The sequence below is a fragment of the Calidris pugnax genome, unplaced genomic scaffold, assembly GCF_001431845.1.
Source record: "Calidris pugnax isolate Ruff unplaced genomic scaffold, ASM143184v1 scaffold352, whole genome shotgun sequence".
NCBI lineage: Eukaryota > Metazoa > Chordata > Aves > Charadriiformes > Scolopacidae > Calidris > Calidris pugnax.
This window is the reverse complement of record NW_015091110.1, coordinates 422,800-447,826: the sequence shown is the minus strand read 5'-3', so window position 1 is coordinate 447,826 and position 25,027 is coordinate 422,800. Positions and strand designations below refer to the sequence as shown.

Genomic DNA, 25,027 nt, shown 5'->3' with positions numbered 1-25,027 from the left:
CATTTGTCATATTAGCTTTAGAGGGCACACATTTTGTTTCTTAAACATAAGCCACTGTGTGTCTGTTGTCAACACCCTGTCAGCCCAAACGCTGCCAGACAGGAGCAGCCAGCAGGAGCCCAGGCCAGCAGAGCACACCAACACAAGCCAGACACCTTTTCTGGGGGGAGGCAGGGGTGATGAAGGGGGAGTGGGTGGAAAAAGCCATTTTGAAATAGCTGGACAATGTCTGGGAGATGCAGAAGCCAGATCTGGCATCCCATGGGAAATTCAAGATTCTTAACAGCTAAACCTCATTTAGTGTCTCTTTCGACTGCAGTCAGGCCCAGGCACATCATCCCAGAAGGCAGCTAATGGAGGTGAGAGTGAGAACTGCCTCCCACATCTTCTGCCGAAATATAAAGGTAACCCTAGAAATAAACTCTCATTCTAGACCCTGACCATTGGGTGTCTGAAACAGGTACAAACACTGCTCCTGAAGGTTTTGGAGGCTCAGCACAAGACTATTGCAGAGAGCACCAAACCTGCATGGGTCAAACAAAACTGAGATTTCATAATATTTTTTTTTAATATTATATAAAGTGTATTTATATTTACACACAATGAAAATTCCCAATAGCTATTAGTCTATTCCTACAGTAAGAAAGATGGATATGCTTGCACCTTTCCAGCAACAAAACCTGCTTACTCTACAGTAAGATTCTTTTGAGACCTCTTTCTGTTACTCTATTTAGAGCTGTTCTAAATAGTATTGTTGTAATTCTTAACAATTTGACCTTTTAGATCCCTGGTCAATCCTGCATATCTTCTCCTTCAACTGCACCTACCAACTTTAGACTAAGGTTTACAAAATCAGGAGTTAGAGTTCAATGTCTAAATCTTGATTTCAAGTACTAAGCAATTAGGCTGATCTTTCAAAACCACCAAGAACTTACCCTGGGAAATGAACTGGGGCAGACCGAGAGCCGTAAGTTTTTCTGAATAACCAAAATACTTTGCACATTTTTTTCTCCAGCCATAGCTCTCAGCTTCACCATCTGAAATCCTTGATTTAAAGCTTATTCTCCCTCCCATTTCTTAAGAAATACGATAGTGTATTGGCTGCCACTGAAAAGGAAAACTGGCTGCTAAACACCATTGTGTGAATAATGAAATTCCCTATTTAACGACTGAGCTGAAGATCTGGAAACCACAGGTAAAGATTTCCATTTCAGTTAAGACAACCACTTATATTCTAGGCAAAAAACTGAAACAAAAAACCTAAAAAATGGCAAGAGTAGAGGAATATGCTATTCTCTTTCAATGATTCATTCCAGATGTGACGGTTCACTGCAGCTGAAGGTATTTATTTTTCATTCCCTTACTAGAAGACAAATGGTTTAAGTGATTTCCAAATGTGTCAGAGTTGCATCTCTAGAGCTGGGTGAGTATTGCTTTTTAAACTTTTAGACACAAGGCAAGGATTACAAAGCATTGTGGTTTTTTTCCTAAAACCCCTCCTAAAGGGCACAAAATGGTCCGAAGAACACAAATGTTGGCAACATCTCAAATCACTACTATGAGAAGAGATCTGAGCCAGCCAGTACGAAGCAGATGCACTTGTGAAAAGCTGACTTTATACTAATTTATACTAATACCCATGTCCACAATCCAAGAGAATGTGTTAAAATTTTCAAGCTTGGCCAATAAAAGCTTGTTTGGTCTGATCTGCAAAGTTATTTATACTGTGAGCTGCCCCATATAATTCAAAAATCTACATGTCAAGGAGCTGGTAGACTATAGACATCCTCTTCAAACATTAGAGTCTAACACAGCAAGTGTTAGATTATTCCCTTACTTGATTACCAAAATACATAGTGAAGGTCAAGTAAAAGAGACTTCCCTGGCCACAGTGGGAACACCCTGTGATGCTCCACAGAATTCCTAAGAGCCACTGGATCTGAGGAGGAGAAGAGCATATTTCTGGCAATGTAATAGAACAGGTAGAAGAGTACATTATTGTCAAGTCTTAATTCATATATCTCCAAATACTGTAACTCCCTTAAATACCTAGTTCATCTCTTATAAGAGCCTAAAATTTGAGAGTGAGTTTTCTGGGCTACTATTTAGTAATAAAGTGACATGCAGCCTCCCCCAAGGCTTCTTTCCCCTGAGATTGGAGAAGCCTAAACCATTCTCCCCTTCTGAGCCCCCATCTCCATCATCCCCGGCCCCAAAGGCCCAACCCTCCAAATACACACTTCTAATGCCTTTAACATAAACTGTGAAGGATGTGTTTTTGCAAACTCTGGTTCTCCAGGCTGGTATGACTCTGAAAAATAACCTGCTGAGAGAAGAATCAGACCTTTACAGTTTAAAGGAACAATTTATAGTTCATTCACTCCTCACGGAAGACATTGGCACAGAAGAAGATGAGTTGGAATGAGATCTATTGCTACACTCTGAGAGAAGTAGGTACTGCATGGAAATACACATTTTGTATTCACACATTGTCTTTTCCCAGGTGCTTTAAGAACATATTCCCCTTTTCCAGGCTTGGCTAGGCTTTATAACGGGGCACAATATTTCAGAACATATAACCGTGTCGTATTAAACAGTTTTTAGTCCAGAAAGAGTCACAAGATACTGAATTTATGAAAAGTTATTCTGACTTGAGCTTCAGTATTCAGTATTCTGAACTGAGCTTTCCAAGAGGAAATAGCTGTGACCTCAAAGTGTTACTAGGGGAGGACACTTAATTCCCTCCCACTGCTCCTCCCCAGTCGTTATGTTGTCCCTTCATTAAGACAGTTACCCCACAGATCCACAGCCATATTTATGACACCTTCCACAGACGCCCACCAGCTTCAGAACAGGGGCTCAGGAAATAATATATCTCTTAGCTAGAATGATCACAGGTGAAATATTTCCGTTTGTACTAACTTTACTCTCTGCTGTGATGTGTTTGGGTCACAGAGTTAAAGGTAAGATGTGTTCTCTCATCTTCTTCAGTGTCAGCAACACATGACACTGATGATCCATGTTCAAGACCTATAAGGACACGGGGACAGAAATAATTTGCTGAACCCTGGTCTGTCCACTCAAAACAGACCACAGGAAATTTAGTCTGGAAAAGATCTTCCACCTAACCCTCCCAGAAGGCATCGTTTCAACTCTCCAGTTGATATACAGACCACAGGGTCTCAAAGCAGAGCCTTTATGGCCTCTGTGGAGTGGGAGGATTCTCACACCAGCACAGCTAGAAGGCTGCTAATCTTTGTAGACACTTATATTTGTGTTAAGAAAAGTAATCTTTCTCCACATTACTCTAGTACGCCAGTACAAGCTTTCTCTTGACATAATTATACCAGCACAGCATTCCTAATGTAGACAAGGCTCTTCATCTCTCAAGTCAGCAGATGTCTGTGTGCTGATAAATCCTCATAGTAAAATCCACAACTTCAAATCCAGGGAAGCAACACAGTTTGTACAATTATCCTTCAATGCAAAGAATATATGGTTGGTAATAACAGTCTTTCCTTACAGACACTCCCTTTTAACACTGCGTACTTGAGATTTCATAGCTCTTTTCTTTGTTCTCTCAAATTCCTCTTGCCTGCTCCCCAAGTTTTCCCCAGTGTCAGACAGCTGGTGATTAAAAACAAAGCCCAGAACTAACAACAACGCTTCACGAGTTCAACATGATGTATAGCATCCTTGGTACCACAGGGAGGCCTGGATATCAACATCTTCTTAAGTAGATTTCAATTAGATGCGCAATGGTTTATGGATGTAGAATACACCACCTAATCCTGCAGTTACAAAGACATCTATCTCCTCTGGCTGAGATTCAAAGCCAGACTTTGGAAGAACATCTCTGCACTGGACTGTGCACCTGCCACAACAGAGACAGAAGACACAAACTTGGAGAAAATAAATTTAGAGCCTGTTAAAAGGAGCAGTTCTATAATTACAAGTGGCCTGAACTTTGTCTTCCTAATGGAAGAAATCATATCCATTTCAATTAGAGTGCATGAAGAAAACTGGGAAGATTAAGTTTATCAGAACGTGCTACACAAACCAGAGCATCACCCTGATTGCAGCTGCCTCGCTGCTTTTATGGACCAGTGCCTCCAGCAGAGCCCCCGCGATGGGTGCTGTAGAGATGCTGTAAAGCTTAAATTAAACTAAGGAGAATAAAGTTGTTGCAATGCCACTAAATTCAACACAGATTAGCCACACTTCAGCAAGCCAAGCTCCTCTTAATGTCTTTTTAAAAATAAGATGGAAAATGTTAGTGCAAAATACAGCCTTTTCAGGTGCTTCTAGTAAAAAGGAGGACTTTCCAAGATCTGGTATTTTACAACTGTCTAGAAACAGACTACTAAAATAATAAAGCCAATGTCATTTCTAGTGTTAATAATGTAAACTCAGAACTTGATTCTTTACTGGCACAGCTCAGGTCTATTAATGCAGTGCAATGTGAAATTTAAAATGGTATGATGTCCTCTACATACCAGAAGATACACCTAGGCATACTCATACACGTCCTATAGAGAAGCTATACCTATAAGTAACTAGTACAGGTATTTAAAACTATTCCCAGAAAAAAAATCAACAGAAAAGGTGAAACACAGCCATGCCGGTTAATAACTAAGTCTCAATCAAAATTGTCATGATACTTCCCCTTTAAGCCAAAAAAGTTTAACCAGATCAAACAGGCTGTGTTCAAGTCACTCAAATTCAGTGGAATTAACTTCTCTACAAAGAATAAAGCTCTTGGGAAAGGGGAATTGCTTCCAATTCCCTGAAATGCATATAAATCCGATACCCAAGCATCTACAGGATCCTGTCTATTAGAAGAGCCTGCATCACAAAAAATCCCACACATTCTGGACATGCCAAAGATTCCACATCCATCCCTTGCTTAATGAATTTCTTAGAACAACAGGAACCGATGGAAAAAAGACTGATATTCTTATAATTTATTATTTTTTAAAACCACAAAATTAATTCCTTAGTTTGCCATTCTGCTTTGCAGGGACACTCTGAAGTAATAAAATTGCATGCGTTCCATGTTTTATATGATTAGTGTCAATATTTCTCAACAATTCAGGTGTCAGAGCAGTTTGTTTCCCTGTGGCAACTTGCATCTTCTAAAATTTATTCATAAACACTGAGTCCCAGAGGGACCTGTGTGATGGCCTAGCCTAAGCTCCCGCGCAACACACTCAAACCTTATCATCAAGTTCACAGTCAGGCAGATATTTTGGGAGCAACCCTGTTGATAGGGCCCTGCCCAGAGGTAAGGCTGAGTACAGGCATGTGTGGAGGATAAGAATCTGAAAATCATTTGAAAAAGAGCATGTAAGTCACTTCAACACCCCAGCCTTCCTCCCCCACTCACCATACTTAATCAGTACTTTGGAAATACTTAAAGCTAAAGAAAGCTTTTACAATGTAACATTAAGTTCTTGTTACTTTATAGCAGGACGACTTATTTAAAGTATAAATCTTGTTATGCCCCAGGCGCTACATTTTTGCCATATTTCTTCCTCCTCCTCCCTCCTCTGAAGTTCAGAAAGCCCAGTGGGAGCTGGTTCTCACCGATAGCACACGGGTGATCCCTGAAGCATTTCAGACAAATTGGGGGGAGGTTTCCTGATCACCCCTCACAGCTGTCTGGCAGCTGCCAACTTCAAACTGGCATTAGTGCATCATTCAGAGGCACGCTTTCATAAACACCCCAGATAGGGCTTTCCTGAGTACAACAGTATAATTCCTTTGGGATGCTGGAACAGCACGTTACCAGCTTTGCCTCCCTTCTCCCCCTTTTGTGTGGGCTGTGTGAAAAGGAAATGTGTTTTATTTTTCTTACCTTTGCTCCCCAGAATGACTTCCAGCTGGTATTTTCAAGTCAGCACAGTGTGTTGACAGAGCAGTCAAACCACCCTCTCTGACAGGTACCTCGGCAGCGGGGAGGCCTTATAGGATCATCAGCACATAGTGTGGTTTGGGACAATGGTGCCCTCTCATTTAGATATGTTTGTTGTTGTTTTTTTTTTTAAATTATGTCAGAATTCCCTTCTGGAGCAGTCTGGGGAGCAAATATTTTAGTTTCTTTCACTTATGTGCAATCCTGCATCAGTTTAGAGACTTTCTTGCTCTCTTCAGAGTGAACACAATGTGACTGACACAGTTTGAGAGTGTGTGTGTGTGTTTCTCTGTACCCTGCATAGCCCCCACCCACTGCACACACCGCAGGAAGCAAACCCACAGCATCTCAAAGCAGGTAGGAAGTGACAGAGTAAAGCCACGAGCCATTAAATGCTGCAGATGTTACAGCAATTCTGTAATGACAACAGCAGGAGTACAGCAGCTACACAAAAAATTCAGTTACTTCTCCCTGTCCCCAAAATTCTACATTTAGAAACAAAAAGATGTTTTCTTTATTCTTGCTATTCTAAAGCGCGAGCTCTGCAGGCAGATACATTCATCCACTGACAGGTTCAGGATCCACAGAACATTAAAAAAAATTAACCACCTCAACAAACAAAGAATCATCATCCCTCCATTGAAAATCCGCAATTTACTTCTCCTTGTATCAGAGCTAAGAAAATACACTCAGCAGACATGCTGACCCTGAAATAGCTCAAGTACAGGAAATAAAGAGGAAAGCAGGCCCTGGGAACACTGAAGGAAAAAAGTGAACAACCCTGATTGCATCTCCAGCTCACACAGCCAACACAACCCTGCAAATTAACCTACAATGCCTTATATTTGCAATTTAATATGACTGTGCCAGATCAGCTGGGGACAAGAATTAACCCACTGAGCCACACAAGGCAAATCAGATGAACTTCAAATAAAGGGCTCACTCCCACAAGACTCAGAGATCAACTCACCTCAGTAAGACTATTGAGCTGGTAAAATATTTGTGGAGCAGGCACCTAAGCAGGAAACTTCCTTTTAGCACAGTGTTTTCTTGCTGATGCTGATGGTGACCTCTAATACTTATTTTTACCACTGCTAGAATTTGTTGTGTGCTAGCAAATACACTGCCATATATGTGTCTTATTTTATTTACTTCATCATGCTAACCTACTAAACTAGAGGACTTTTTTAGCCTCAGGGGTCCCAAACATTGCATAAATCTTGTGGAGAATTCACTCATTCTTATTGCAAACAGGAACACAGCTGCTTCTGGGACTGAACAAAGCTGAACCTGCAACAGCAGCACCAGAGCATACAAGCAGCGAGACAGCACTGAAGACTTTTTGACAAATTAGCAAGAAATATAGGGAAGTTACTATATAACTGATCGTTTTGACAGTTTGATAAGCATATCTTTAATTAACAAAGCTGTTCTTGCACAGAAATCTTTTTTTTAAAAAAAAAAGTCTCTACTAACCACACATGCCTTAGGGCTTAATATATTATCCTTAAGGCAGAATACTCAATAGGAACACTTATTCTGGAACGTCTCAGCAGGAAGAGTTTAAAAAATCTTACCTAATTTGTACTAAAAAAGCCAACCTGATGGGATCAAACGCTGCCTTGTACATCCCAGCAACAATATGCCATCATCTTACAGAGCCGTGTTTCTACACCCAAATACAATGGGTTAAAGGAAACTGCTCAAGAATAGTCAGAGATTATGTTTTAATGATCTGCACCAGCAGAAAAAGCTATTCATGAAACTCCACAAACCCCACGCTCCTTTCCCAGCAGGACTCGTGCTGCTGCAATTGAAGTTGTTAAAACCAGCATTCCCACTGAAAGCCAGCACGAGCATTAAAGACAGGTAGGTGCTACTCCTCAGGGATTAGCTGCAGAGCTTCTCCTAGAGACCTAAATTCCAGGAGAGCAGAACACATCTGCTGTCACAGCCCATTTCCAGCCCTACTTTCAACTGCCCAGGGCTCCAGAGCACTGGGGGATGGATACGGTATAAATTGGAGTAGATCAAACACTTCTAATGAAACAAAGGCAGGATCTTGTTTATTTCATGAAGCGGGATCTTTGCTTGCCAAATGCAAACATAAGCCTTGGGCATTGCATATGGTCGGGAAAAAAACAAAGCAAAAAGCAATTTATGGGTTGCAGGTGCCTCCTGATGCCCTTCAAGATGTTTTAATTTGATAATATACGGTGAGCCAAAACATTCTCAAGTATCAGAGAGCCTCAGAGCCCTCAGGGGGAAAGAGGAGCCTAATAACCTTTCTGTAGAAAAGCCTGGATGCAGTGGGATGACCTTCACCAGCAATGAGTCATCACCTTGAGTAGGCAACCGTGTGTGTGTCAAGTTGTAGGGATCTACCACTGGCCTGAACTCACCACCCCTGAGATCAGTGAGGTTACACGAATTCCGAGGGCAAAGTTCAGTCCCTTTTTTTCACATTCTCTTTCCAGAAATATTCATTGACATAGTACAGTCAAGTGTTCCGGGATCAGGATCAAGTACAGATCAGGAGATCAGAAGGATAAGTAGCAGAGACACCTTGCTTGCAGAAGATCTGAGTTCTTAGCATCTAATCTCTACATTAATTTACTCATATAATAGTTGTTTAACTCAAGTCCATTTATAGAACAAGCCTAGAAGTACTGGCAGCTGATTGATACTTCTGTTGATGCTAAATGAAGCTATCAAGAGTTTTTGTGGTCTGTCCAGACCTTTTTTTTTCAGTCAGATAAAAGAATTTCAGTACAATTAGGAAAGAAGTTACCCCGAGGAAGACAATTAGTACTCTTTGGTCTTTCCAGCAGATCTCTGAACAGCAACACAGCCAGAGGTTTGATCAAACTCCTTCACCCCCACACCCAGATGGAAGAGGCAAATGCCAATTCATTAAAACTGGGAAAGTCTGAAGAGAGATATTTTGAAAAATAGGTTTATCAGGCTCAGAATGGGGGAGGAGGAAAACAGACAGATACTGCAAGAGGGTGAGTAACCCCTGGGTCAGTAAGCTCACCTGACATAGGGGAGGCCTGGGCTCAAGATGCTCCCCCACACAGTGGGGTGGGTAATTTCCTCTTGCAGGATGAACACGCTCAAGAATTCAGGGCATACACCATAATTGACAGCAAATGTCCAAGAACAACGTGGAAAGAACCAGCACCATCTAGTGCTCAGGAGCACATGGAGCAAGTAGAACATACACAAGGATGTATCAACAATTTTTAGGTGTGGAGGTGCAGGATACACACTTCCATGGAGTCTGGGGTTGCGATTACATTGCATGAAAAAAATAAAAGAGATTCTGCAGCTGAAGTGTTAAACACAGATCAGACAGTGCCCTCCACTGCAAAACCAAGACCATCCACCATCTCCTGCAGGTCTGTGCGATGCCATGGACACTCTATGTCAACAGCTTTCACTTGCTAAGGGTCACAACGTGCTGCTGAAATAACATGGTCTTGTTCTTTCTAGTAGGACCCAGACCCACGTAATTTTGCTGCCAAAATTCTAGTCAATTCCCTAGTCAATACTCTGAGTGCCAAATCCCACAAACCTAAATAAAACCCTCAAATATCAACATCATCACATATTCAGATATGCACAGTCAGTTATCAGCTGTAGACTTCAGGAGAAAATTTAATTACCAGCAGCAAACTCAGTTTCCTGCTGTTAGTTAGAATTGCAATTTGCATTGAATAATAGAGAACATGGAATAATTTTTAATGTCTGAATTCCTAATTTCCCCTCCAGGTATTTTAATTACACACCATCTCAACGGGAACTGAGATAAAAAGGCCACAAAAATGACTTAATTGGCGTTGATCACCTGAGACATTGCAGCGTACCACAGAGCAAACTGCTTTGTAGGAATCCTTCACCCCGCTGGGACGAGACAAACAAGCTGCCACTCCAACTGCTCTGCAAGACACTGCAGTGACACCGACAGACTCCCCACAGAACGAGTCATCAACAATTACAGTCCCTAGAAGAGTTAGGACTCCCGCCTTCTCATTCTGCCTTTCTCGATTTCCTACTTGATATAGAACAAACAAGGCAGTGAAACATCTTCTACATAAACCCTGCACTAAAATTCCCGGATGAGGCATTTTACTCTGCCCCAGCCCAACTTCTGGCAGAACACAACCACCAGTCTGGGTTTAAAGCAGTCACTGTTGAACGCAGACCCCTTTCATAAGGGCAAGCTGCCCATACTGAGCTCAGTCTTCAGAATTAACAGAAGAGACATGTCACAGAGCTTTGACTTTTAAAATTTTGAAAACAATTTTTAGTTTCTTTCACTTATGTGCAATCCTGCATCAGTTTAGAGACTTTCTTGCTCTCTTCAGAGTGAACACAATGTGACTGACACAGTTTGAGAGTGTGTGTGTGTGTTTCTCTGTACCCTGCATAGCCCCCACCCACTGCACACACCGCAGGAAGCAAACCCACAGCATCTCAAAGCAGGTAGGAAGTGACAGAGTAAAGCCACGAGCCATTAAATGCTGCAGATGTTACAGCAATTCTGTAATGACAACAGCAGGAGTACAGCAGCTACACAAAAAATTCAGTTACTTCTCCCTGTCCCCAAAATTCTACATTTAGAAACAAAAAGATGTTTTCTTTATTCTTGCTATTCTAAAGCGCGAGCTCTGCAGGCAGATACATTCATCCACTGACAGGTTCAGGATCCACAGAACATTAAAAAAAATTAACCACCTCAACAAACAAAGAATCATCATCCCTCCATTGAAAATCCGCAATTTACTTCTCCTTGTATCAGAGCTAAGAAAATACACTCAGCAGACATGCTGACCCTGAAATAGCTCAAGTACAGGAAATAAAGAGGAAAGCAGGCCCTGGGAACACTGAAGGAAAAAAGTGAACAACCCTGATTGCATCTCCAGCTCACACAGCCAACACAACCCTGCAAATTAACCTACAATGCCTTATATTTGCAATTTAATATGACTGTGCCAGATCAGCTGGGGACAAGAATTAACCCACTGAGCCACACAAGGCAAATCAGATGAACTTCAAATAAAGGGCTCACTCCCACAAGACTCAGAGATCAACTCACCTCAGTAAGACTATTGAGCTGGTAAAATATTTGTGGAGCAGGCACCTAAGCAGGAAACTTCCTTTTAGCACAGTGTTTTCTTGCTGATGCTGATGGTGACCTCTAATACTTATTTTTACCACTGCTAGAATTTGTTGTGTGCTAGCAAATACACTGCCATATATGTGTCTTATTTTATTTACTTCATCATGCTAACCTACTAAACTAGAGGACTTTTTTAGCCTCAGGGGTCCCAAACATTGCATAAATCTTGTGGAGAATTCACTCATTCTTATTGCAAACAGGAACACAGCTGCTTCTGGGACTGAACAAAGCTGAACCTGCAACAGCAGCACCAGAGCATACAAGCAGCGAGACAGCACTGAAGACTTTTTGACAAATTAGCAAGAAATATAGGGAAGTTACTATATAACTGATCGTTTTGACAGTTTGATAAGCATATCTTTAATTAACAAAGCTGTTCTTGCACAGAAATCTTTTTTTTAAAAAAAAAAGTCTCTACTAACCACACATGCCTTAGGGCTTAATATATTATCCTTAAGGCAGAATACTCAATAGGAACACTTATTCTGGAACGTCTCAGCAGGAAGAGTTTAAAAAATCTTACCTAATTTGTACTAAAAAAGCCAACCTGATGGGATCAAACGCTGCCTTGTACATCCCAGCAACAATATGCCATCATCTTACAGAGCCGTGTTTCTACACCCAAATACAATGGGTTAAAGGAAACTGCTCAAGAATAGTCAGAGATTATGTTTTAATGATCTGCACCAGCAGAAAAAGCTATTCATGAAACTCCACAAACCCCACGCTCCTTTCCCAGCAGGACTCGTGCTGCTGCAATTGAAGTTGTTAAAACCAGCATTCCCACTGAAAGCCAGCACGAGCATTAAAGACAGGTAGGTGCTACTCCTCAGGGATTAGCTGCAGAGCTTCTCCTAGAGACCTAAATTCCAGGAGAGCAGAACACATCTGCTGTCACAGCCCATTTCCAGCCCTACTTTCAACTGCCCAGGGCTCCAGAGCACTGGGGGATGGATACGGTATAAATTGGAGTAGATCAAACACTTCTAATGAAACAAAGGCAGGATCTTGTTTATTTCATGAAGCGGGATCTTTGCTTGCCAAATGCAAACATAAGCCTTGGGCATTGCATATGTTAGGGAAAAAAACAAAGCAAAAAGCAATTTATGGGTTGCAGGTGCCTCCTGATGCCCTTCAAGATGTTTTAATTTGATAATATACGGTGAGCCAAAACATTCTCAAGTATCAGAGAGCCTCAGAGCCCTCAGGGGGAAAGAGGAGCCTAATAACCTTTCTGTAGAAAAGCCTGGATGCAGTGGGATGACCTTCACCAGCAATGAGTCATCACCTTGAGTAGGCAACCGTGTGTGTGTCAAGTTGTAGGGATCTACCACTGGCCTGAACTCACCACCCCTGAGATCAGTGAGGTTACACGAATTCCGAGGGCAAAGTTCAGTCCCTTTTTTTCACATTCTCTTTCCAGAAATATTCATTGACATAGTACAGTCAAGTGTTCCGGGATCAGGATCAAGTACAGATCAGGAGATCAGAAGGATAAGTAGCAGAGACACCTTGCTTGCAGAAGATCTGAGTTCTTAGCATCTAATCTCTACATTAATTTACTCATATAATAGTTGTTTAACTCAAGTCCATTTATAGAACAAGCCTAGAAGTACTGGCAGCTGATTGATACTTCTGTTGATGCTAAATGAAGCTATCAAGAGTTTTTGTGGTCTGTCCAGACCTTTTTTTTTCAGTCAGATAAAAGAATTTCAGTACAATTAGGAAAGAAGTTACCCCGAGGAAGACAATTAGTACTCTTTGGTCTTTCCAGCAGATCTCTGAACAGCAACACAGCCAGAGGTTTGATCAAACTCCTTCACCCCCACACCCAGATGGAAGAGGCAAATGCCAATTCATTAAAACTGGGAAAGTCTGAAGAGAGATATTTTGAAAAATAGGTTTATCAGGCTCAGAATGGGGGAGGAGGAAAACAGACAGATACTGCAAGAGGGTGAGTAACCCCTGGGTCAGTAAGCTCACCTGACATAGGGGAGGCCTGGGCTCAAGATGCTCCCCCACACAGTGGGGTGGGTAATTTCCTCTTGCAGGATGAACACGCTCAAGAATTCAGGGCATACACCATAATTGACAGCAAATGTCCAAGAACAACGTGGAAAGAACCAGCACCATCTAGTGCTCAGGAGCACATGGAGCAAGTAGAACATACACAAGGATGTATCAACAATGCTTACCTTGCATGAAAAAAATAAAAGAGATTCTGCAGCTGACAAAAGCCAAGCAGACGTACCTGTCACTATCTTTGGGCTAAGGCTTTCTTGCCTTGCAGGTCTTCAACACAAACTATAAGGTTTCCAGACAGTGTGACTGCAAAGAAGGCAGGCAAGTTTATCATTCTGGGCATGCCTTCGGAAACACAGTTCAGAGAAGACATTTTAGGTTTTCCCCTCCTTAATAAATGGAAAAATCTATCTAATGTTGCAAAAGACAGTTATCACTTTCAGTAACGTACAAATATTTGCATGCCCACAGCTGCACTTCAGACATCTAGAAGCGTTAAACACAGATCAGACAGTGCCCTCCACTACAAAACCAAGACCGTCCACCATCTCCTGCAGGTCAGTGCAATGTCTTGGACACTCTGATGTCAACAGCTCTCACTTGCTAAGGGTCACAACGTGCTGCTGAAATAACATGGTCTTGTTCTTTCTAGTAGGACCCAGACCCACGTAATTTTGCTGCCAAAATTCTAGTGAATTCCCTAGTCAATACTCTGAGTGCCAAATCCCACAAACCTAAATAAAACCCTCAAATATCAACATCATCACATATTCAGATATGCACAGTCAGTTATCAGCTGTAGACTTCAGGAGAAAATTTAATTACCAGCAGCAAACTCAGTTTCCTGCTGTTAGTTAGAATTGCAATTTGCATTGAATAATAGAGAACATGGAATAATTTTTAATGTCTGAATTCCTAATTTCCCCTCCAGGTATTTTAATTACACACCATCTCAACGGGAACTGAGATAAAAAGGCCACAAAAATGACTTAATTGGCGTTGATCACCTGAGACATTGCAGCGTACCACAGAGCAAACTGCTTTGTAGGAATCCTTCACCCCGCTGGGACGAGACAAACAAGCTGCCACTCCAACTGCTCTGCAAGACACTGCAGTGACACCGACAGACTCCCCACAGAACGAGTCATCAACAATTACAGTCCCTAGAAGAGTTAGGACTCCCGCCTTCTCATTCTGCCTTTCTCGATTTCCTACTTGATATAGAACAAACAAGGCAGTGAAACATCATCTACATAAACCCTGCACTAAAATTCCCGGATGAGGCATTTTACTCTGCCCCAGCCCAACTTCTGGCAGAACACAACCACCAGTCTGGGTTTAAAGCAGTCACTGTTGAACGCAGACCCCTTTCATAAGGGCAAGCTGCCCATACTGAGCTCAGTCTTCAGAATTAACAGAAGAGACACGTCACAGAGCTTTGACTTTTAAAATTTTGAAAACAACCTTCTACTTGTGAATGAAGCATAGGCAATCATCTTTGCTCCAAGTCTGCGAAAGATATCAACAATTTTTAGGTGTGGAGGTGCAGGATACACACTTCCATGGAGTCTGGGGTTGCGATTACATTGCATGAAAAAAATAAAAGAGATTCTGCAGCTGAAGTGTTAAACACAGATCAGACAGTGCCCTCCACTGCAAAACCAAGACCATCCACCATCTCCTGCAGGTCTGTGCGATGCCATGGACACTCTATGTCAACAGCTTGTCCCTTCCAACCCCATATCATTCTGGGATTTGCACCCGTAAATAGAGGACTAACCAGTTGGTGTTACTTAAGTGGAGCACACAATATTCTTTGGACAACAGCATTACTCTAGAAGGATTTCATAGTGAAAAATTAAACAAAAACTTCCTCCCCACGGAAAAAAAATACCAAACCCAAATGGTAGTCACTCAGGGTACTTGCCCATTGCACAGGTGACAGATTCTAGTTCCTAATCTAAACCCAGTGGAACAGAAATTTGGGTCTCCTGCATCACTGGAGAGGATGCTCGCCAAAGAGGTACTGGGTAATCCATGGAATTTTTCTTGTTCATATTTTTATCTTTCTTCTCTTACTCTCCATGAAAAGATCAATTGAATTCATTCTGAAGCAGAATAAGAGTCTTCTTAAAACTCACCAAGTTTTCTACAAAGAAAAGCTATTCTCCAATCAAGTATGGCAAGGGCTCTTACCAACTATCAAAAGACAATGCTTTTCACATTTTAACTTCTGAATCTTTTTACCACTTCCTTTCTTGACTCTGAAAATCTTACTGTATCAGAGAATTCTCTCTGAATCTGCAGAGAAACTTGAGTGTCTCATCTTATAGCACTACAAAGACCAGAGAATAAAACCAGGCAGACTACCTGCCACAGGGCATTAAAAGCATCAGCTTCCTAAAAGGTGAGACCTCAAGAGTATTTAAGCCATAAATATTCTTTAAAACATTCTCAGAGATGAATCCCTTTGCTTCTTACATGCTGCATAATGCACTGTCACCCCACACAATATTCTTTGGACAACAGCATTACTCTAGAAGGCTTTCATAGTGAAAAATTAAACAAAAACTTCCTCCCCACGGAAAAAAAAAAAAAAACAAACCCAAATGGTAGTCACTCAGTCACTGCCCATTGTGCAGGTGACAGATCCTGGTTCCTAATCTAAACCCAGTGGAACAGAAATTTGGGTCTCCTGCATCACTGGAGAGGATGCTCGCCAAAGAGGTACTGGGTAATCCATGGAATTTTTCTTGTTCATATTTTTATCTTTCTTCTCTTACTCTCCATGAAAAGATCAATTGAATTCATTTTGAAGCAGAATAAAAGAGTCTTCTTAAAACTCACCAAGTTTTCTACAAAGAAAAACTATTCTCCAATCAAGTATGGCAAGGGCTCTTACCAACTATCAAAAGACAATGCTTTTCACATTTTAACTTCTGAATCTTTTTACCACTTCCTTTCTTGACTCTGAAAATCTTACTGTATCAGAGAGAATTCTCTCTGAATCTGCAGAGAAACTTGAGTGTCTCATCTTATAGCGCTGCAAAGACATGAGAATAAAACCAGGCAGACTACCTGCCACAGGGCATTAAAAGCATCAGCTTCCTAAAAGGTGAGACCTCAAGAGTATTTAAGCCATAAATATTCTTTAAAACATTCTCAGAGATGAATCCCTGTGCTTCTTACATGCTGCATAATGCACTGTCACCCCAGGCAAACGCACAGCTCTTTTGTTGCCCCAAGTAATCAGTCACCAGCTCTTTCTGTTACCAGATCTGAATTCCTCTCCCAAGCAACATCCAGTGGTTATTTCCATCCAGGAATACCAGCTGCTGTGTGATGATTACCCCAAATGGTTAGAGCTTTGCACCTGACCTCATACTACTCTGATAATTTTATAAAAACATTCTCCCCTACCTGGCTAATGGGCACTGGAACGTAAGAGTAACTCGAGCCTACAGCTTATCCTGCCCTTCCACTTTGGACTTCACTAGCTCTAAGGGAAAAAAGCATGAATGGGTTAAAAAGGGTTCAGAAATTTACATAGTTTCCCCAGAAAAGAGGATAGGGAACATCTCTGCCAAAGGAGGTGCTTCAGAAAGTCCTGCCCACCAGATCTAACACTGGTTTGACTGTAGAACTGTTCTGCAGACTCTGGTGTCCCCAGTTAACCCTTCTCCCAGCTGCACTATACAGCTTAGAAATGAACTTGATGAAACATGAATAATAAACAATGCCCATCATTAGTTCTTGTTACTCAGCAAAAAATCAATACATGCTCTGTTACAGCCCGGGACATGCTGTTACTCTGGTCCCCTCACTCTGAGGAAGCAGCTCCCACAGCCAAGCTGTACACAGTCCACAGGAGAGGAAAGGTGGGAAGATCCCAGCGACACTTCCAGCAATAAGGATGCCGAAAGCCTGAGCTATTGGTCACAAAATGGTTTTTTTTGGAGTTAACTGGTACCACAGACTTCAGAAAGCTTTGGACATTTCCTTGCTGGGAGATCTCAGCCTCTCCTCTTTGCCAGATAAGTTGGTATCAGGACACTATGGGAACATTTTAGGAATGCTACTTCTTAATTTTGTTAGTTAAAGCTCTGCCACTCACAAGCACAGTAACATCCTGTATCTATATTTACACCCGTGGAATGGACTTGTATTCACAAGATTCCCAACTTATTTAAGACAACTTAAAAAAAAAAAAATCATCCCTATAGAAACTATATAGTCCTAGTTTACAGGGGGGAAACTGAGGCAGAGATATGTTCATGGCTGTACACCCAACACAGGGAAAGATGAGAAGTGATGGAAAATAATGATGTAGGTCCCCTTCCTTTCTGGCATCCGTTTAAGAGCTGTTCACTATGTGGGTGTTCTACAGGCTGGCAGCCATGCAGAACACAGTCATTTCAGAACACATGCAAAAAAGAAAAGGCATTTATGCCAAAATCAGCACAGAATAAATGTACTGTGAAGAGAACGGGAAACTCTTCAGGCCACATTCTCCAGTGACGTCTGTGTTGAGTCACATTCTGTATCGACTGCCTATTTATAGCATTTTTCAATACTTGCTATCCATGTAGCAACTAAGCTTGCTATAAACATGAATGGATTTAGCTTCAGCAGGTAGGGAAAACATCTCAGTTTTGCAGTGGTGCACTAAGACTGAATCGTTTTTCCAGAGAACATGGAGAAGGGCAATGTCAAAACCACAAGCTGAACACAGATATCCTGGGATTCACAACAATGCTGCAAACAGTGTCACTTTTTTGCCATTCTCCTGGATGGCCTTTTTCAAGTAGCCACATGGCATTGCTTTACTCATTCCACTGAAGCAACAGCTGCCTGCAGATCAGGACAATTCTTTTGCAGCCTACAATACAACCTGACAGGTTGGGCAAGAGGTACAGAATGCTTGTTTTCCCACCTGGAACCAGAGAACAAACTCAAATCTGCAGGAAACTCATCCAGGCCAGTCTGTGGCTCAGTGACTGCCAGAACACGCGGGACCATTCACAACCACAACCACCCAAGTGCTTTCACATCCCAGATCCACAGTCCTTCCACACCAGCACGGTGCACAATCTTTGGAAAATGGGGCAGAAGATGCATCACATTCAGGGAGTGAATGTCACTTCCTAGGACATCTTCCACACAAGAAACACTGAGCCCAGCACCCTGCTGTTTGTGGGGAAAACTTGTTGTGAAGTAAAGCATGACTGAGCCAATGCTCTCATGTAATTTTTACCAAAGTCACATTTCTCTCTTTCCTTGTTTTGAGGAACTCAGTCTTCAGGCACTGGGAGATAGCTGTGGAAGGACTAACCCCGTTCATCTTTCTCACTCCTCTGGTCTTAAACTGCTAGTGACTTTCTCACTCCTCTGGTCTTAAACTGCTAGCGATGCTGCAACAGCTTTCTTCTCTGTAGATCCTGCCACCTGAAACCACCTGCACAATATACTGCATTCAAATCTGTGCACAGAGACGGTCTCCCAACCGCAATCATAAAGTTAATACAATCGCTCCCATGCTGCAACAGGGAACTTAACTCTAAATATACCCTGGAGATACCAGCCAGTCCACAAGAAGCATTTACACAGGAGCTAAAATGATTTCAGAAGTTTTACATTAAAACTATGCCAACAGATCATTAGATTTTCTACCTAACAACATTTCAACCTCTCTTCCCTGGCAGGTCATCTATTCTCTTAAACCTTTTATTCGAAAGTGAAATATTTTGAAATGTTTTTTTTCCTTTCTCCAATTAGTATACATGAAATAAATTACATCCAGATACTGCACACCCCTTTTTCTATAAGTTCTGTGCTGTGCCCTGTGTCAACTTCTTCCATTATAACCAGAAAATCACATCAGCCTGGGAGAGCACACAATACTCCAGGCAAGGAGCCCCCTTCCAAACAGAAAAATCAAGCAGCATGATGCATCTCAACTCCAATTTTCATGAAGTACAATAGTAGCAATTATATCCAAAACAAGGAACAGAGAGTCATCTGTCAAGCCCCATTTCCAGTCTCTAGATCCTCCTGCCAGTGTATCTGAATGCTTAGGGGTGATCAATGCAGTCTGATTATCATAATGACAACTGATGGGAATGAGATGATGTTATGTTAAAGTACAAGGAAATGCTGGCCTACCTGGGGCAATTTCAAAGAGATGTTTCCCTGGTTCATCAGGATTAGGTGGCAGCTCGTTCACCTGATTGCCTTGCAGGAGTATCAAACCCTGTAAGGGACACAAACACCAGGGAAAGGTGAAGAAAAAGAAGATAAACGTAACAGACCTAACAAATTTAAGCCCCACTCTTCCACTGAGTCCGTCTCCTTCCACCTTTCTAAGCAAGAAACGCCCAAGCTGGTCATGCACTTGCCTCACCTGTCCTTTCTCTCACACTGGACACTTCCAGTTAAATGAGCTTTCCTCTGGAATAACACTCTGAGCACACATGGATGATTCTCCTTGGTTTCCACAGCTAATTATCCCTTGAAAAAGTTTCACCTGCTCTGGGTGACCCTGCTCAGGCAGCAGGTTGGACTAGATGATCTCCAGAGGTCCCTTCCAACCCCACATCATTCTGTGATTCCTTCACCCTTTAGTTTCTGGTCACAGTCTGCAGCAATGAGGTGGCTGAAGTTCTATTTCTAAATCTTTATTTCCATAACTGAAGAAAATGGCCTGTTTTCCAGAGATTCTGAGTAGAGAGACATTCCCAGGAAGATACGGGAGGACAGCAGCTCATTCAGGTTTGCAAAGCAATAGGACCACCTTTTAATCCAAGGGGCTACAGCTTCCATAGCAAGAAATCTGAGCCCCTTTACTTCCCGAGTTCAAAGGCTGCCAGAATTCAAATTAATCATCATTAATCAAATTAACCATCATCTATGGAAGAGCTGAAAAAGATGACAGGAAGCTCTTGTCCAGTAATGTGGGTGAAACAAGAGTGAACACACTATTTGGACCTCATTGTTTCTCCACATTTTTGAGTTTAATCTTTGACATTTATAAAAGGTTTCCAGCCAGCACTCTTTAGGACATACACACTATAGGACAGATAAAAGGCAGTAAGAACTGGGACTCTCAAGAGTTAAGCCATGAAGAGTGTAATAAGCAGTTTGTACTCCTGCACAGAACTGCCCTGGAATGGAAACTGGGTCCAAACCATCTATTTTTGGCTGAGCAGAAAAAGAAGTAGTTGTTCAGTCAGTTGTTTTCATGCATATCTCCAGTAAACATGCACAGTTACATTCTCTCTAACCAACTGGGCAACAGCCAAATCCAAGACAGATTGGAGCATCCTAACACTGGTAATCAAAACAAATCCCAGTTCCGCCCTTTGTCAGCTTCCAGATCCACATTACTGAGTAATACAATTAGTGTCTCATGAGACAGACAATCCAGGGCTTCAACTGATAAAAGACAACCCATCTTATGACCCTTTCAATCTTCTCCATAAAATAGAGAAGGCAGTTCCATTATTTTTCATTACATCTGTTGTGGCATAACTTCCCTGGCTTTGCCCCTTGGTAATACATTTTTCCTGCAGATGCTTTGTTTGGAGAAACCGCTGTAATAAACCAAGGAGTCAGCTTGTATTAAATGTAAATGAATTCAGTTTTATTCTTTTCTTTGAACATAGAACATTCAAGAACTACTCCAAATAAATTACCAGAACAGTAATGCTTGAGATGGAAAATACTTCAGCTAGGAAATAAGCTCCGAGTCATGGAGGTTTACAAGTTGGCATCATAGTTCTGACAACCCACCCTATTAAAATGACTCGCTGCTTTGAAAGGATGTGTTTGTGGCAGCCTGAAAATGTCTTACAAGTAGTCAAATTTGTTCTTCACAAAGCAGAACTCAACCTGCCACGTCACTGTAGATTCGGCAAAACGCTTCCATGTTTTGCCATCCCTCGGTGGCATCAGGCTACAGACCTTAATGTACTTCCTCTTGACAAGCCAGATCAACCTTCCAGAGCAGGGACTCCCCGTCATCCATAATTCATAAAACTCTACTCCAGTTAATCACATATTGCAGGCCAATGCACAGTTAAAAGATAGAAATGCAAGACACCCTGAATTTGAGTGTTCATAGTCTATAGAACAACAAATGCTACTCTATATCCAAGAGATCTCCATCACCACCCTAGTGTTGCTGCATTTTAAAAATATCAGAAAGTAAAAGTTCCAGAAGTGACATTACTCTATCCGCATTGCAAATATGCTGAACGTTCAGCAGTGTTCCTTTCACAGAACATACAAGCAGAAATGATCATGAAAGCAAAAAAAAAAAAACCAAAAAAACCCACTCAAGTCAGATTTTGTATTGAGGCCTTCAAATTAGATACCTTTGGTTTTGCTTTGAGGAAATTCTGCTCAATTTTGTTTCCTTGCATTTAAAAATAAAAATTCTGTGTGCAGTGTAATGGTAAAAGATGGGGTTGGATGTTTTGCAGCGCACTGTAAAGCTCTTCATGACAGATTTGAGGTACATGTGAGACAGCTCAGCAGAGAACCAGAGGAGTTAAACCAAAGACAACACCTGCCAGCCCTACAAAGCATCCTAGAGGAGAAGAGTAAAGCATTCAAGTGGACATCATATGTTTTTGTGTGTGTTCTGTCCACATAAAAATCTAACAGCTGCCTGATGTTGGTAGCTAGAGTGAACTGTGAGCAGAGCATTGCCCCACTCTGCAACAGGCTGGGCACACATTTCTTTGCCTTTTAAAAAAGCTTCCTTATGAAGAACTAGAACCTAAAGTTTTAATACTGCAGACAGAAATTCAAATCCTTCCGGCTTTTAGGAGTATGTGGAACATCCCTAGGGAAATGGTGAAATGGCAGCACAAGCAGAAAAAAAATTAAATATGTAAGTTGCACAATTGAAACCAGAAAAGATTTCAGAATAGCCTAAGCCAAGAATGCCAAGAAGCCACAAAAAAGGACCCTGAAAATCACAAAGTTGGCTAAAAAAAATAATAAAAAAAAGCTTTTAAGGTTGTTTTGTTAATTTAAATTAAATTTGGTGTTTATGCATTCTCAGGTCATTAGCTCATAGCACAGCTAGAAATGTACCTGTATCAATAAGAACTAATAGGATATCAGTTGATCCCAGCTGATCAGATTTTCAAAGCTTCAGATATGGTTTGAAAGCTGGAATAGCTGTTTTCTGTCAGAAGATGTAATCCACTTAAATGTGAACAGCTGCTCTCCTTTGAGGACCAATTTACATTTTGCAGAAAGAAAAGTTGTTAAAGAGGCAGTAACTCACTCTCTCTCCCTCCTTAAGGTTTAAGCCCTCTCTTAAGAAGCCCTGTAAGCAAACCAGCCAGGCTCAAAATGGGTAGTGCCTAAAAGCCAGCAGAAAATAAGATTTGATTTTATATATATTCTATAGAGACAGTTCTCATTGAAGTTGCTTGTTTCTTTTTTTCATTTTAACCAGAAGGGAAGGATAACTACATAGCAGAGCTCATTTAAAACACAATCAATCAACCAACCAGAGCCACAGGACAGCGGAAGGAATGCAGGACTTCCACACTGGCAATGGGGACTGTGCACCAGTACAGCTACTGGTGTGCACCTCATTCAGCTGGGCAATGAAGTTGCAGCAAGCAGAGCTGGCAGCATAACAACTGGAGGAAGAGCAGGGAAATAGCAGAATCAGAAGAATGATTTTTCAGAAAGGAAAACTGAGGGATGCTCACTCTACCTACAAAGAACAAGAAAAGCCTGCACCGAATGCCCATCTCTGGAAAGGATTCTTTAGGTCACAGGTGTGTACATAGCAAAGACCTTCAGATCAGCTTCCTGTGCATTTCTCTCCGCACATGTCACGAGTTGCACTGAGCTCTTCTATCTTGTATAACCAGCCCTTTTAGGGGACATAACGCTTCTCCAGAGGGTGATGGAGTATCCAGCTCACAGCTGTCCAACATGCCTGGGACACTATGGAGATCTCTAAATAAACAGAGCTGAAAAGGTAGAAAAAACCCAATTCATCTCAGAGAGGCAGATGCATTAGAGCCACAGGACAGCGGAAGGAATGCAGGACTTCCACACTGGCAATGGGGACTGTGCACCAGTACAGCTACTGGTGTGCACCTCATTCAGCTGGGCAATGAAGTTGCAGCAAGCAGAGCTGGCAGCATAACAACTGGAGGAAGAGCAGGGAAATAGCAGAATCAGAAGAATGATTTTTCAGAAAGGAAAACTGAGGGATGCTCACTCTACCTACAAAGAACAAGAAAAGCCTGCACCGAATGCCCATCTCTGGAAAGGATTCTTTAGGTCACAGGTGTGTATATAGCAAAGACCTTCAGATCAGCTTCCTGGGCATTTCTCTCTGCACGTATCAAAAGTTGCACTGAGCTCTTCTATCTTGTATAACCAGCCCTTTTAGGGGACATAACGCTTCTCCAGAGGGTGATGGAGTATCCAGCTCACAGCTGTCCAACATGCCTGGGACACTATGGAGATCTCTAAATAAACAGAGCTGAAAAGGTAGAAAAAACCCCAATTCATCTCAGAGAGGCAGATGCATTAATACTGACAGTTGCTGTCACTGGCAGAAAGATATTACTAAATTTAACCAGATTGATGTGTCCTTGTCCACCATCCGCTCAGACTGCATTAGCCATCTTGCTTGGGAAGTAAATTAATGATGGATTAAATGAGTTTAAATCCCCCAAGGTCTAACTTGATATATGTCAAAGCACGCCCCAGAAATAAACTTCAATTCATGAGTAAGTTACTCCTCCCTTCCTCAGGCTTTGGGAGCCTGGGATGGCTGAGCAGCTCAAGGGGCAGGCAAGAGGTCTGTAAGACTTCCAGAAAGCTGGAGGTTCAAATCCAGTTTTTGATGATACCATCACCTTGCACCCTTTCAAGAGCCTGGTACTTTGAGGGAGAATCTAAAAGAGAGCAGTGTTCTACCTTAAAAGTATTACTGTTGTCCTCCCTAACAAGACCAATTGAGATAGCCCTGCCATGTACCAGGTTCTGTGGAGCCAGGGTTTGGAAAAGAAAAGCTTTAACATGAAGCATGAGTGGGAAGTTTCCTTTTCTTGACCAGTCCCTCAAGAAACACAACTGGTGCCAGGACTATCCTAATTCTCACACCATTACCGTTAACACAGCACTTTAGTCACCATTACAATGCTTACAAGACAGAGGGGGGAGGGAATAACGGGGCTCAAATCTGCCCTGAGGTATGCAATTCTGAATCCCAGGCCAAGGATGATCAACCAACTACATGAACATCTTGATTTTAGCTGAACACGGAGCAAAATTTCTACACCAGCTTTATACCAGTGAATTATCTCCAACCCCGAGTTCTAAGGATCAAACAGCCCAAGCTAACCCATGGCCAGACTTAGCCTTAGTCTCAGTGAAAGAGATGGAAGTCTAATTAACTCATATTTAAAGCAGGCTAAGGACAGACCCCCACAGTTCAACTAAGTCAATTGTTATTTCACATTCTCATGTCTCAGACCACAATCTGAGCACAAAATGACAAAAAAAAAAGGACATTATGTAGGAGGGTACTTAAGGCTACTTATCAAAGTCCATACTGAGTGGTTTATCTAGAATGGTTATGAGTTTTAAAATGAAGGATAAACAGGATAACAGGATAGGATAAACTTTCAGCACCCTTCCCAACTGCTCCTGTCATCTTACATTTTGACTTTGAGGTTCCCTGAAATTAGAAGACACATTGAAGGCATTCCAAAGGTAACAGGAAAACACTGCAAAGGCTACATGACAAAATTGCAAATGCATCACAAATTATTCCAAAAAGACACAGAAAAGTATCATATACAACATCATCTTCAGAATCCAGTGGCCAGAACATGTTCTAAAAAATTTGACTGTTTTCTAGA

The 25,027-nt window shown here is 41.7% G+C and overlaps 1 protein-coding gene across 2 annotated transcripts in view; it reads right to left on the bottom strand.

Moving 5' to 3' along the window:
• Positions 1 to 25,027, bottom strand: part of ARHGAP22 (Rho GTPase activating protein 22) — a 133,971-nt gene that overhangs the window by 91,893 nt on the left and 17,051 nt on the right. For both annotated transcript variants that reach the window (XM_014958050.1, XM_014958051.1), the window contains exon 3: positions 19,284 to 19,371. In XM_014958050.1, coding sequence (XP_014813536.1) covers positions 19,284 to 19,371 — 88 coding nt within the window. The remainder of the gene's footprint in view (positions 1 to 19,283; positions 19,372 to 25,027) is intronic.